Source organism: Abrus precatorius, unplaced genomic scaffold (assembly GCF_003935025.1).
Source record: "Abrus precatorius isolate BTA unplaced genomic scaffold, Abrus_2018 Scaffold8, whole genome shotgun sequence".
In the NCBI taxonomy this organism is placed as follows: domain Eukaryota; kingdom Viridiplantae; phylum Streptophyta; class Magnoliopsida; order Fabales; family Fabaceae; genus Abrus; species Abrus precatorius.
Genome location: NW_020874428.1, coordinates 25,535,874 through 25,550,423, shown reverse-complemented (window position 1 = coordinate 25,550,423; position 14,550 = coordinate 25,535,874). Strand labels below are relative to the sequence as shown.

Here is a 14,550-nt window from a genome sequence, read left to right as displayed (position 1 = left end):
ATTTTTTATGTTATTTTTTTTATAAGTATTTATCTAAAAATTTACTCAAACTAATCCTGGTTATGGCTTTAGTAGTATTTATAGTTAGTTTTTTTTTTTCCATTTTATTTTCAATTGTTGTGTATTTTGAATACAAACTCAGTTATTATCAATAATTTTATATTCTCTTTGTACTATGTTATAAAGAAAACTAGACAATTTATGCAAATTAAATTATTTTAAAACCATCTTTTCACTTGGTATATTCAAAGGCACCATACCATTCTGCTACAATTAAATGCACCACTTCAACTAGGAAGGTTAATAACACTCTTAAAATTCTAGGTACTTGTTTAGTGGATAGAATAAGTAGACTGAATAAGAGAACTAGGTTGGATATGATTACTCTATCTCGTAACATTATTTTATCTTTGAAAAACGTTATTCAGTACAAAAAAAAGTTACACAAAACCTATAAAATAGTTACCAATAATTTCTCTTCATGATTCATGTCAAATAAAATTTACTTTTCCTCTTGTGTAATTTATACATGACCCATAAAATCTATGCACATGTACTTTTCCTACTAATGTTTATCATACTAAATAGCAAAACTCTTATTTTATTTTTTTTAGCGTAAACTTTATCTTATCAGAGAATTTTGGTTAAAAATAAATAAAATAATACAATATATCTAATTTATTGTTTTGATATACATTAAAAGTAAATTTAATTAAGATAAGAGTTTATATTGTTGTTATTCTTTTTATTCAACTATTATGTCCCATCTTTTATATTTTATTATGTCTGGCTAAGCATCTTTAACTTAGTCGTATATTTAGAACTTCAAGTCAAACTTTATAAAGTACAAATAAAAATAGAACTAAGTTCTAATAGAATAACAAATTTCTTTGATTATGTTAGGATCAAAGTATTTACATATTTTTTTAATATGCAAAAAAAAATTGATAAATATAAAAAAACAAAATACAAATTTATATTTCTTTTTGTTATGTGGATGACTAATTTCATTACTTTAAGAGAGAAAGGTGATATGCGCTTGATATATTTGACAAAATTATCTATGGAGCATCTGTTTTGGTGATTACACATTTTGGTGATTATCCCTATTCAACATGCGGCCAACCAATTACAGATTTTGTAATTATTGTCAGAAACTTCGCGTAATGGATTTGATGTTGCATTGGAAGGGCATACAAAATAATAAACATGCAATCCTTAAGAGGGTAAGGGGGTAAAGGAAGGCAAACCAGAATATGAAAATCAACTGAACTAGGTTGAAGAGATTGTAATTGAATATTTTTATTTTTAAATTATTTTCTAGTATGGTCTAATGATATGAATTTAATTTCAATATACTAATAAGATAAAAATAATATATATATATATATATATATATATATCTAATCATGTATTGTCCAGTAACTAAAGCTTGTTATTTGTTATAATAATCACTTTAAAGATCTATCAGAATGATTTCTAATATCTTGATTATATAATTCTTTTTACATAATGTATTACAATTAACTTTAATTATTTTAATATTTTTTTCTGATATGACATTACTGATATGAGCCAAATTTAAGGTTAATATTTTTCTTGTGTGTCAATATTTATTTACCATTTTTATATAAGTATATAGCTCATACTTGTTTAACCTTAAATTTTGAAAATAAATATTTTAAAAATTTCTATAAATAGTTAAGAAAATCATTATTTTTCTAAAATAAATTGTAATAAAAAATAGTGTTTATATTACAATCTTTTTTGTTTAGGAATATTTTTCTCAATAAATATATCGTTTGAAACCAAAATATGGTTAATATATAGATTTATTATATCAATGTGGATTTAAAATTTTATTATTTTAAAATATGTTTATTAAAAAAGTGCCTAGATAATAAGATGAGTTCCAATGAAGCTCCTTACGATCTCTTTGATGCAATCCCATAATAAATTTAATATGAAATTACAGTCATGAGTTTCAGCTAAGATTAAACCAAATGAGGTGGTATTGATATATCTACCGATGGAGGTAACATACTCTAAGTAGGTAGTTTTATTGACTCAAATTGAAAAGAAGACAGTAGAATGAAGACATATTTAGACTATGAACAATTTTGCTATGTAAGTATGTGTGATGTTAGTAACGACTTACACCTCGAAGCTAAGTTGTTCCAGATCATTTGACCTTTATAACAGACCAAAGTCCATTTTTGTTTGGGACCTTCGAAAATTACTCCCAACCATAAAATCTTCCCACGTAAGAGACACGCCAAAGACTATTTCCTTCCTAAAATCTATCACTATCAATGCCTTCCTCTAATTTTCTTCATCAAAGTCATTCAAATTTGTAAATAATTAATCAACTATCCTTTTTAACACCCATTAATTTTCCCCACAGTTTTTTTTAGATTTTTCATTTACCCAATAACGCTTATTCTCCATGCTAGTTTCTCTCCAAACATTCTTGTTCAACCCTCAAACCATAACAATATTCTAACATCCACCATCTTTGCCATTCTTCTTCATCTCCTTGTTCTTCCACCCTTTTTCTCAGGTTCTTCTTTCTCCCTTCCACCATGGGCAACTGCTGCTCAGGTGGCACCAATGACCCCGAGGGAGAAACAAACCAACATAGCAACAATGACACTATTGAAGGTGCAAACTCAGCCACCACCCCACCACCATCATCTAAGCCAACCCATCCTCCTTCTTCTAAGCATTCAAAACAAGGAGCAATTGGACACGTCCTTGGAAAGCCTATGGAGGATGTGAGAGGCACCTATTCATTGGGGAAAGAGCTAGGGAGAGGACAATTTGGTGTCACACATTTGTGCACACACAAGACCACAGGGCGGCAATATGCATGCAAAACAATAGCTAAGAGAAAGCTTGTGAACAAGGAGGATATAGAAGATGTTAAAAGGGAGGTTCAAATCATGCACCATCTCTCGGGGCAGCCTAATATTGTGGAACTTGTTGGCGTGTATGAGGATAAGCAATCTGTTCATTTGGTGATGGAGTTGTGTGCTGGGGGTGAACTCTTCGATCGTATCATTGCCAAGGGACATTACACTGAGCGTGCTGCGGCTTCCTTGTTGAGAACCATTGTTCAGATTGTGCATACTTTCCATTCCATGGGTGTCATTCATAGAGATCTTAAGCCTGAGAATTTCCTCTTGTTGAACAAGGATGAGAATGCACCCCTCAAGGCCACCGATTTTGGCCTTTCAGTTTTTTACAAGCAAGGTTTTCTAAGTCTCCTCTTTTCCTATGTTTGTTATCGGGTTTAATTTGATTATAGCCAGATAATTTCCATGGAAAACTGATACATGACATATTTATTGTTTTAGAACATTTCCTAAGGTTTTAAAACCTTCCAGTGAGCTCTAAATTATTATGTCCTAAAAATTATAGATTGATAATTCCTTTGTAGTATTTAAGAATCATAGGGAGAAATTAAAACCAACGAGCATACAAGTCTAAATGAAGCATTTCTTAATAGGAAATTTGTCCCTTATTGACAGGAGAGGTGTTCAAAGACCTTGTTGGTAGTGCTTATTACATTGCACCTGAGGTCTTGAAGAGGAGATATGGGCCAGAAGTAGACATTTGGAGTATCGGGGTCATGTTATACATTCTTCTATCCGGTGTTCCTCCATTTTGGGCAGGTTTATATTATTCATTCACTCAATTAGAATGAAATAGCATTTTCCTCTAAAATTGATGGTATATCTGCACAACATTGAAACTGAAACCAAGACTTGGTTTGACAGAATCCGAAAATGGGATATTCAAAGCCATTCTACGAGGCCATGTTGACTTCACAAGCGATCCGTGGCCATCCATTTCACCTGCAGCTAAAGATCTTGTAAGGAAAATGTTGAATTCGGATCCCAAGCAGAGGCTGACGGCCTACCAAGTTCTGAGTGAGTGTATTCATTGACTTCCTTACAATGAACTGCTTGAATTGAATCACGATTTCATGATTTCCAAATAAATTTTGCTTTAGCTTGCACATATAGGTTAATGCAATTCTAACAAAGCACTTGTGTGAAAAACAGATCATCCATGGATCAAGGAGGATGGAGAAGCACCGGATACACCTCTTGACAATGCAGTGCTGAATAAGCTCAAACAATTCAGAGCAATGAACCAATTCAAGAAAGTTGCTCTAAGGGTAATGCTACTTTGACTTAATTACTTCTGCAGATTTTCTCTCCATTCTTTCTGGTTAAATTACATTAGTAATTCTAGCCCCGTTTCAGGAAAACATGTATGTAATATTTTTAGCCAGTAAAGTAAGTAATATGATGTTATGCATAGGTCATTGCCGGGTGCCTATCAGAGGAAGAAATCATGGGATTGAAGCAGATGTTTAGGGGAATGGACACTGACAACAGTGGAACCATAACAATTGAAGAGCTAAAGCAAGGACTCGCAAAACAAGGGACTAAGCTGACAGAACAGGAAGTTAAGCAATTAATGGAAGCTGTAAGTTATCTCTCCTTTTTCGTAGTACTGTATGACAATAACCTCTGCCCATAAGAAGCTTCTCGAATACCATCCATTAAATTATTTTCATTTTTCTTCTGCATATTACAGGCAGATGCTGATGGCAATGGAACCATAGATTACGATGAATTCATCACAGCAACAATGCACATGAACCGAGTAAACAGAGAAGAACATCTCTACACTGCCTTCCAATACTTTGACAAAGATAACAGCGGGTAAAGAAAAAAATAAAATCAACTAGATTGGATATATAATAGCCACTCCTTCAGAAATTAATTGATGCAAAAATCTACTTGCTTCGCAATAATCAGGTACATTACCATTGAAGAACTGGAGCAAGCTCTCAAAGAGTTTAACATGCACGACGGCAGGGACATCAACGAAATCCTTTCAGAAGTTGATGCAGATAATGTAAGTCAAATACTGAATGAATTAAATATACTGTTATAGTTCTAACACAAGTAGCTTTCTTTTACACACGTGGTTAACATACTATAGACTATAGCACAGCAGATTTGATCATTGTTAAGAGAATTTACGAGGAAATTTGCATGTCCATGCAGGATGGCCGGATTAACTACGATGAGTTCGCTGCAATGATGAGCAAAGGAAACCCAGAAACAAACACCAAGAAGAGGCGTGATTCAACCTTATTTTAATTGGGGGGCTATGCAAAGATATTTAACAGACATCATCATCATCTCTTTCTGCCCTGGGTTGTGGCTGGCACAGATGTCACAAGCAAAAGATCAAGAACTGTCGTGCATGGTAGCTGTTTGGTTGGGAGGGGATATGTAGGTGAGGAATGAATGGGTAAAGGTGGAAAACAAACAAAATTGGAGGGGAAAATCAACTTGAACTAACCTTGGAGAAACGTGAACATATGCTAGGTGTTTGATTGGTTGGTTCTGTTTTTTCTTCTTTTCCTTATCTTTCCAGCAAAAATCTGTAACAAGTCTTGTATTGTAATCTCTGCTCACATAGGAATCAAATCACGAGGATTTAATTTATGTACTGATACCTTCTCAACACTACGTTTAACTATGTTCATTCGTTAATTTTATATATATGTATATATTTATGAAAACACTTCAAAACTTTCCGCTCTCAAAATTCAGATCTAAATAATGTCAAGGAAATTAACACTAATTACTACAACACGTTGTAGTTGGAACTGCGTTAAAGTGCCTGTAACCGATCCTCGAAGTTACAATTGGTAGCATCGAAGTAAACACAGATTCATATAGATTTCGCGAAACAAAACACGCTGTGAATCATCTTAGAAGAAAAATCATCACGTTTGATATTTATAGTTTATACTATTCAGTAGCAACTTAAACATCCATAGTTACTTGAATAACGATACAATTGAACCAAACACACGCCACAGATATACAGAGTGATTTTCTCGAAAACCCTAACACAACCCTAGGAAGTTCCAAGAAATTGAAGGAAGAGGCAAACGCATCTACTTATCCTTGGTGGAGACGCCGTACTTCTCTTGCATGCGAGCTATTTCGTCCTCTTTCTTCTTCTGATCGAACTTCTTGCTCATCTTAGCCTGCTGGTAGTAGAGGACGATGAGGTAACGGTTCGCGACATTGAAGCCGGAGAGGTGGTCGACAGCGGTTTTGGCGTCGTAGATGTCCTCGTACACCACGAAGGCGGTTCCGCGCGTGTCCTTGTTGGTTCCTATGCGGATCTGCCGAATCGCACCGTATTTGCCGAAGATATCGTACATCTCCTCGCTGGTGATGTTGAACGGAAGATTCCGAACATAGAGCACGCGGTTTACCTCCGGCGGCAACCGCGTGTTTCCTTTCCTCAGACTGATCGTCGCCATCGCTTGCCGGCGCTACTGTTTGGATGCACAGAAAGTGAACGAAAAGTTGAAAGTAATCGAGAAAATAAAAGAGATAAATGCCACTCCTGTTGGGTCAGTTTCTGGGTTGGGCTCAGTTTTTGCATATATTTAAAAAATAAAGATATGGGCTATGGCTATGTTCTTAGGGTTAAAAATATTTAAACAAAAAATAAGAAATATAAAAAAGGTTAAATTTAGGGTATAATTTTAATTCAGTTTCATTAAATATTATCAAGTTATAAAAATAACATATTTTCATTTTTCTTATTATTTGTTAAAAAATTAAACTATTTTAATGATAGATCAGAACACATCTAAATTTATGCATTGGTTGATAATTAATGAGCATTGGAATATAATTTTTCTCTTCGTAAAAACTTATTTTAGATGACAATATGATTGATTAATGTTAGTGTAACATGAAGTTAATGTTCTTTTTTACACTATTAACCATTCTTTCCAATTTTGTGTATTTTTCTTTCATTTTCCTTTAAAATTAGGCTAGCAAAATTTTATTTATTATAATTTTATCTTATAGGCTTTATTTGAAAATTAAAAATAAAAATAAAAAAAGAAAGAGATGCTTAAAAGATAAGAGAGGATAAAGGAAAAAATGTTAACAACAAACTGTTAAATTAGAAGAACTTCAAGTTATGAAATTAGAAAGGTTTATAAATTCTTTCTCTCGTATAAAAACTTATAAATGAAAAAAAATCATTACATATTTATTATTATTTTCTCTCTTTACTAAAAAAAATACTTTCAAATAAAGTTTTAAATTTCTTTATAAATTTTAAAAATAATGTTAGTTACACTTTTTAAGTAACACTTTTTTTTTCTATTTTTATGGGATTTCTTGTAAAAAAAAATTAATTTAGAACGATAAAACAGAACATTTAAAATGAACCAACCTAATTAGGTCAATTATATTAAATTTTAGATTTAACTAGTTTTATTTTATTTTTATAAATTCCATTTAAAATATTTGTAACTTAATAATATAATTTTTTTTCTAAATCCAATAAAAACTGAAATTCAAATACAATAACCTATCTGGCCACGAATATGACTTTGCAAGTATATTAACTAGATCATCAACATATGTGCAATGCGAAGAACTTCAAGATAAGTTATCTTAACTAAATAGGACATTACGTTTTAATATAAAAATAATATTTTTTAAAAATAATGTCTTAAAATTTAGTACCTCAAAAATATTAATTAAAAAATTAATTAATATTTTTTAAATATATTGTAGAAATACATTATTAATTTAACATTTTTTTCACAATTTTTAATTATTTACTAAAATTTATTAAAAATTATAAAATATGAAAGAAAAAAATATTAATTTAAAAATAATAAAAAAAAAAACTCACATAGTTTTTGTAATTTTCAATGAAGTTTAACGTAAAAACAAGTTTTTAAAAAGTGTTAGTTAACATTTGTTTGGAATTACCTAAAGGTTAAAAGTGGCATGTACCAGAAATTAATTTGGCAAGTGAATTATTATACATTTTATTTTTGTGAAGTTACATTTCTTCGGTGCAAAACTATTGAAATATTTTAACAATAAGTGGTAATGTCCAAATTTGCACAAGCTCAAAACAGAAGGAAAACAATAAGTGGACAAGCACATTTTTATGTCCTACTTCTACTCTTGTCAAGATTTCATATCTACCAATACGTTACGTTAATTCCGTTGATCCACTCGTTCAAGTTGGGATATTTTGAGTATCAAGCATAACAAAATGTCTAGTTTTATCCTAGTTTCTCATGGTTAAATACCCCATAACTAGAACACCTAAGTTGAAAAGGTAGCAGTAATATACACCTTAATTGGTACAATAGTCGCAGTTCCATATTCATTCCCTTGGTTTCTCGCCTCTCCATTCAGCCATGGAAGGGAAGGAGGTAACTCTAATATTAAAATCTACATAAAAGATATAAGGAGGAAAAGGAAATCCCTGACGCTATTTGTTGTTATAAGTTGTAGTTGTATTTGTTACTATACATGTTCGTCTTTTTTTTCAGGTAGACATGTCAGATGTTCCTTATAATAATTGTTTGAAGTTAGTCCATTTGGGTGTTAAGTAACTGAATTCTGAATGATTATTTAATAAATATCATTTTTGAATGATCTTATTCTTGGGTTTGTCTTATTGTGAAACGCAAATTTCATACCCTTTCCCTCTACAAACACGGGACAAATAATGATGCTCTTATATAGTTTACAAATGGGACTGAACACTGAACAGCAACATTTACATAAGCTATCTCTAGAAATCCAAATTAAATAAAACTCAACAGTGAGCATGGGATGGATTTTCACCTTGAGCTTGTATTGTTTAATGGGCGTTGATTATGGGGTATTAACCAATACAAGGTCAAAATGAAACGTTTTATTTTCTTGTTGAACTTGAAATGGTTAATGTGCGTTGATCAGGGGTGTATTAACCATTGCAAGTTCAACTTGCAAATCTATATGAAACAAATTCCACTTTTTGCACGTTGAAGAATGAGAAGCAACATAGGTACTGACTAATATATAATCCTTGTGCAGAAAAGACCTGCTATGATGTCGGTGCCTCAGTTTGGAGGGTGGGATCAAAAGGCTCCAGGAGCTACCGACTACTCAATGGTGTTCACCCAAGCTCGGGCAAACAAAAAGAATCAGAAAACCGACCTGACTGAAATCAAGCGTAAAAGCCTTGGGAGTGAAGGGGACTTCGTCAATGCCAATCATGGTCAAACTCATCATGCTCATGCTAACGCTCATGCTCACGCTCAACATGCACACGCTAATGCTCATGCTAACGCTCATGCTCAACATACACACGCTAACGTTCATGCTCATGCTCATGAAGAACCCGTTGTCATGGTGAGACCATTTTCTTAAATTAGTTTATGACCACAGATTTCATGCTGAGTGTTTTAACTTCCTGCACAAGAATACCTTTTTTGACTAACTACTACACCTAAATTTGGTCCATGAACCCCTGATCAACGCACATGGATCAATGCCTAGGTGGAGTATTGTCAAAAGCAAACATACAACCTAGAGAGTGGTCGGAGAAGGAGAGAGATTACAAATTACAAATAGAAATATATTTCAACTTCAATATCGTTCTGTTTTCATATGTGCATTTTTTCAATTTATGCTTGTAAAAAGAGAGGGGCCACCAGAAAGAGAAATCATACTAGCGTGTAATCAAGGAATATAATTTCTAATTCATTTGTCGATTGTTATCATGCAGGGGAAAAGAAGAATTCTGACCTACATAAATTGCTGTATTAGGCCGTAAACTGTATTACCATAGCCCTTCCCTGATTTTAAAACCATTGGCACGCTATTAAAGCACTAGGGATCTGACTCAATATTTATGTACATGAGACACAGTCCAATAGAAACCTGACCAGCAGCTGTCATAATCTGAATGTGCTTGCTATATTGTACATTATCTTATTAAAACTATTGTCTCTTTTGCTCGAATTGTTTTAGACAAAATCTATGCAATGTACATTACATCAGTGAAAAAGGTAGCCCGAAACATATCTATTATCTATTGTAATATACATATGATGCTTTTCGGTGCATAAATATACATATTTTACCTTATTTGAACAGAAAACTGGATCAACACACTTCTTTGTTTTCCCCTCAAGTAAAATGTTGAGATTTTACAAAAAAGGAATCCCATAAATTTTTTAAGTGCTGGATTTGGCTCGATTTACTGGGGCTTTAAGGGAATTTAGATAAAAGGCATCCTTCTTTTCCATTCCATCAAACAGATAACTGAAAGGTGGCATTTGTATGTATCTCCCAATACCAGGAACAACCTTCAGTTCATTATTTTCCCAAACAACTCTTCCTCCAGCTATAGTCACTTCAATTTTCCCCTGAAAACAACAAAAACTTAGAATATAGATATTGACAAGACTTCAGTTATTGAACAATATACCCACAAGCACATGTTGAGTGGAGCCATAAGACACCAGCAAGGCAAGAGAACACAGCATGAACAGATCAAGTAATGAGTTGTGAGAGACTCAAAGCTCAAAGAGGGATGGACACAGAGATAGAATGATATGCTTTAGGGGAAAAAGAAGTCACAGTTAGACCAGTTGAAGTTATTGGCAGTGCAGAGTTCAATTTCAAAGGCAGTTCGAGCTTTTCAGAATGGCAATATTCTAATTGATGGCCCGTTGAATAAGACAGCAATTATAAAACAATAAATAAATAATCTTCCTAACGATGTAATATATTCTAACCGTCTAATATTACCAATTAACTGAATGGTTGTACCTATGCAAAACCAATGTGTCATACCTAATTCAAACTTAGTATAGCAATATCAGTGAAATGCTTTAATTGGATAGGACTATATCTTCCAATTATTATTTTACTATATAGCACATGTACCTAATTAGCTAAAACCATTTAGGCCTAATAATAGCACAAAATTAATTACAAAATGACAAGTAAAAAACCCTCGTACTGTATTAAAAATCCAGAAAGAAATTAAGCGATATGGATGAAAAATCCATATTAAACCATATTCAATCCTTAGATAGGCCAGATTATAGTTAAACCGGTACCTTTCCTTTCCTTCCCTCATAGACATTTGTGTCCAGTCTGGAGTGGTGGGACTTTGCAGTTATCTCAAAGCTTGAATTTGGATTGAGGATGATAATATCTGCATCAGATCCTGGGAGAATAGCTCCTTTCCTTGGATATATATTGAAGATTCTGGCACTAAAATGATTGTAGAAATAAAAATCAGAAATACTTTTGTCATCTTTACCAAACAGCTTTGTCAAAATAAATAAATAATAGAGATTCCCCTTATTGACATAAGAACCAGATGCTAATTTTTAATTTGATTAACAGAAAATATACCATTCAGTGCTTGTCAATCGGACATAGTCAGTGACAGATATTTGGCCAGATTCCTGTGAGATATATAACAATAAATTGTAGTTAAAAGGTTATCCTCTCCTCCATTTTACCCCAACCTAAAAAGAAAGGGAGGGCTAAGCTGGTAATTGGTTATCTTACCACCATGAGTTCCCATACCATATGCATCCTTTCTTCAATGCCTAGATGTCAGGTTGCAATGCATATTAGTAAGGAAAGATTTCAAAATCAGCAAGAATGTATTTAGGCCACAAATATCCAGAACCTCATGTGATTACCATTGACACCATTAGGAATTTTCTGGAAGTCATCAATCCCAAGAGCCTTCTGGGTGGAATTAAAGGCACAATGATCAGTTCCTACCAGCTGCAATGTGTAAAAAGTATCATTAGGTCAAACAAACAACCTTAGAAAGAGAAGAAAATTGGGCACAAAGTATAGATAATTCAGAGACCAGAAATAATCAAAAGAGCTATGATGCATGTCATTGTGATACCATCCCAATTACATCCTCAAACTCAAAACATTATCTTTAAATGTAAACAAAACCCAAGCTTGACTCAAAATGTGAAACCTGCAAAACTCCTGTTGAAAGGGCAGCTTGAAGGGCCTTATCATGTCCTTGTTTCCTAATAGGGGGGCTCATGACATACCTGAAACATGAGATGAATATGGCTTATGTTCTTAAAACTGGACAAAAAAGAATAACAAACAAAATACAATGAAAAAAGTGAGGCACTTGCTTTGCTGCAGTCTCAAAGTCAGGATGCCACAGCCAAGATTCATCAAGGGCTAACCCTGAGACAACAGGCTCTCCAATTACCCTTTGTCCTGCAGCACGAAAACAATCAGTGGAACAAAAAGGTCAAAGGTCCTCTGTGCAAGAAGGGAGCTTGCAAAGGCTGGTCATCAACAATTGTCCTCTTTCTCTTGAATAAAAGCATTGTTACTGTGGAACACAATATTGGAAATTATGAATAACAGTTAAGAACCTGATTTTCGAGCCTTTGCAATTTCTTCCATTGCATCAATGCTCATTACATGAACCACATATAATGGAGTGTTCACAAAATCAGCTAAGCGTATAGCACGAGAAGTTGCCTCTCCTTCCAACTACACATGTATACCAAAGTCAAAGAGGAAAATGCTCAATAAATCACACAGACAGATATTTGGACTTAACAAGTTCATAAAAACACATGAAACTGAACACAACAAATGTCAAACTAGGGCAGTCACAGGTAAGCAAATTTTGACACTAGCAAGCTAGCATCTAAAAACAGTTAATTTGGCTAGAGTATAGCACCTAAATCCAATGCATTATGCAGAGAGTACACTAGGATGAAAAAGGAAAATTTTAAATATGAGAAGTGAAAATCACATACTCTAGGTTGGTAAGAGTAAGACAATGAAGAAGAAATGAAACTAGAAGTGCTCAACATTTGCATTCCATTATTCCGTAAATTCTTTATAAAAGAAAAAATTTGAGAATTTACCACTGCAGGCCTTGAAAGAGCATGCCCCTCTGGACCAGTTATTCCAAGTTCTATCATTTTTTTCTGCCCTTCGTACACAGCATCCCCATTTTCTGCATGAACCATGGCCAAGGCACCAAGAGACTTGCACTTTTTAAATCCTTCAAGAAGGAGCTCATCATTGATCATAAGAGCTCCTTTGTATGCCATGAAAAACTTAAAAGAGTTGATACCTGCAATTACAAAACATAGATATCCTACCTGACATAAATTCCTCACAACTCACCCAAAGGGTCATTGCCATATAATCGGCCAAACTATCAAAATGCAACAAGAAAATAGTATGTGACCTTTCTCCTTGACCATGAGCTCCATTTCTCTTGACACAGTTTCATCCCATTTGGTAATAGCCATATGGAAACCATAATCCATGCAAGACTTCTTTGCCTTCTTTTCATAAGCTTCAAAACCAGCTGTTAAACTCCCATTAAGTGGTATAACAAAGTCAATGTGCATTGTTGTCCCACCAGCTAATGCTGCCGCCTGACCACTGAAGAAGTCATCTACAGTTGTAGTGTCCATAAAATCAAACTCTAGGTGGGTGTGAGGATCAATGCCCCCTGACATTTAAAAAAAAAAAAAACACTGTAGAGTCTTTCAAGTAAGCGATGACGATGAAAGTGAAGAGCATGAGTAGGAATTCCACCAGTTTAGAATACATTACAGAAAAAGGGGTTGGTGTTGTGGGATATTGGAACACAACATGATGGAATGTAATAGAGCTCACTTCCATGGATTAAACAAGTGACACTTTCAACGTAATTTTCCAACCTCTTATGTTGTAGGGATGTATCAGAAATATTGTTTAATTCAAGATTTCCAAGTAGATGCATGAAGATTTGATAGATACAAACATGTATCTTCCATGATCTTATGTCTACAGATTCTCTATCTATTCAGTCATAGCAGTTTAAGTGTAGATATCAACTAGAGATAAGAGGACAGGAGGTGAATCATTGTATAGGTGGTAGATAGAAAATTTGGGGTCTAACCTGGCATAACAAACTTGCCAGTGGCATCTATGACAGTAACCTCATCTCCAACCTGCAAATGGAAACAAAATCATTACATTAGAAAGCTGAAAGTAACAGAAACACAAAGTGATAGAAATCACTAACAGGGGGTTAAACATAGGAATTGAGATACCTTGATATCAGGATTGAGGGCAACAATGACACCATCCTCCACGTAAACATCGGCAACGTGTTGGTGGTGAGCGTTCACAACCGTGCCTCCCTTGATCAACAGCTTAGATGATGAAATTCCAGCTCCACATGCGGTTTCCCCGAATCCAACTCCAGCATCGCAAAACTGAATAATTCAAAAAAAGTGGAAACGAAAATCTCGGTTCAGTATTAACGTGATCACTGATTAAACCTAGAACGAGAATTGAGAAGAAGTGAATGAGTTGAGTGAAAGTCAACGAACGGAAAAGAGAAAGCGGAAAATACCTGGTTGAATTGTGAAAGCGAAGAGGGAACGATGATGAAGACGGTGAGAGAGAGGATATGAAAAAGAAGAAGAAACTGTGATGTGATTGTGAAGGCCATGGCTACACCGCTTCAGCACTGGAATGCTTCTTCAACCTCATCTTGTTCCGTTTTATTATTTCAAAAATTGAACTGCCACATATTTTATTTAATCTATGTCTAGGTGTATGTATCAAAGAAATGTCTAAAATATTTTTCACTTTAATAATTTTAACATGGTCG

At 33.9% G+C, this 14,550-nt stretch overlaps 4 protein-coding genes across 6 annotated transcripts; 2 read left to right on the top strand and 2 right to left on the bottom strand.

Moving 5' to 3' along the window:
- Nucleotides 1-2,425: 2,425 nt before the first annotated feature.
- LOC113846692 (calcium-dependent protein kinase 17-like) lies at nt 2,426-13,127 on the top strand. 3 transcript variants are annotated; one of them, XM_027475232.1, is made up of 9 exons: nt 2,748-3,252; nt 3,531-3,674; nt 3,780-3,932; nt 4,068-4,183; nt 4,330-4,497; nt 4,609-4,736; nt 4,833-4,932; nt 5,085-5,133; nt 13,081-13,127. In XM_027475232.1, the coding sequence occupies exons 1-9, from the start codon at nt 2,766-2,768 to the stop codon at nt 13,125-13,127; spliced, it is 1,392 nt and encodes a 463-aa protein (XP_027331033.1). In that variant the 5' UTR covers nt 2,748-2,765. The 3 variants fall into 3 exon arrangements, with proteins under 3 accessions (XP_027331031.1, XP_027331033.1, XP_027331032.1); XM_027475230.1 differs by lacking the exon at nt 13,081-13,127 and having other exon boundaries at nt 2,426-3,252; nt 5,085-5,603; XM_027475231.1 differs by lacking the exon at nt 13,081-13,127 and having other exon boundaries at nt 4,833-4,923; nt 5,052-5,593.
- Nucleotides 5,811-6,488, bottom strand: LOC113846695 (splicing factor 3B subunit 6-like protein). Its single transcript, XM_027475235.1, has one exon. The coding sequence runs from the start codon at nt 6,362-6,364 to the stop codon at nt 5,990-5,992; it is 375 nt and encodes a 124-aa protein (XP_027331036.1). The 5' UTR covers nt 6,365-6,488; the 3' UTR covers nt 5,811-5,989.
- On the top strand, nt 8,934-9,690 carry LOC113846008 (the record flags this gene model as incomplete). The annotated part of the gene is made up of 2 exons (XM_027473800.1): nt 8,934-9,266; nt 9,643-9,690. Coding segments are annotated over 2 exons (381 nt in total), but the record flags the coding sequence as incomplete, so codon positions are not given.
- On the bottom strand, nt 9,624-14,469 carry LOC113846691 (dihydropyrimidinase). The gene is made up of 13 exons (XM_027475228.1): nt 14,290-14,469; nt 13,985-14,149; nt 13,831-13,882; nt 13,129-13,398; nt 12,800-13,011; nt 12,296-12,416; nt 12,047-12,134; nt 11,878-11,956; nt 11,582-11,669; nt 11,445-11,485; nt 11,286-11,338; nt 10,985-11,141; nt 9,624-10,285 (listed from the first exon to the last, which is right to left on the bottom strand). The coding sequence occupies exons 1-13, from the start codon at nt 14,386-14,388 to the stop codon at nt 10,094-10,096; spliced, it is 1,617 nt and encodes a 538-aa protein (XP_027331029.1). The 5' UTR covers nt 14,389-14,469; the 3' UTR covers nt 9,624-10,093.
- Nucleotides 14,470-14,550: the final 81 nt, after the last annotated feature.

Coding starts and splice junctions, on each gene's coding strand:
- LOC113846695 (XM_027475235.1), bottom strand. CDS start 6,364: ATGGCGACGATCAGTCTGAGGAAAGGAAACACGCGGTTGCCGCCGGAG.
- LOC113846692 (XM_027475230.1), top strand. CDS start 2,583: ATGGGCAACTGCTGCTCAGGTGGCACCAATGACCCCGAGGGAGAAACA. Junction 4,498..4,608: donor TTAAGCAATTAATGGAAGCT/GTAAGTTATCTC, acceptor TGCATATTACAG/GCAGATGCTGATGGCAATGG. Junction 4,737..4,832: donor TTTGACAAAGATAACAGCGG/GTAAAGAAAAAA, acceptor CGCAATAATCAG/GTACATTACCATTGAAGAAC.
- LOC113846691 (XM_027475228.1), bottom strand. CDS start 14,388: ATGGCCTTCACAATCACATCACAGTTTCTTCTTCTTTTTCATATCCTC. Junction 13,883..13,984: donor CCCTCAATCCTGATATCAAG/GTATCTCAATTC, acceptor TTCCATTTGCAG/GTTGGAGATGAGGTTACTGT. Junction 10,286..10,984: donor ATGAGGGAAGGAAAGGAAAG/GTACCGGTTTAA, acceptor TGTTGTTTTCAG/GGGAAAATTGAAGTGACTAT.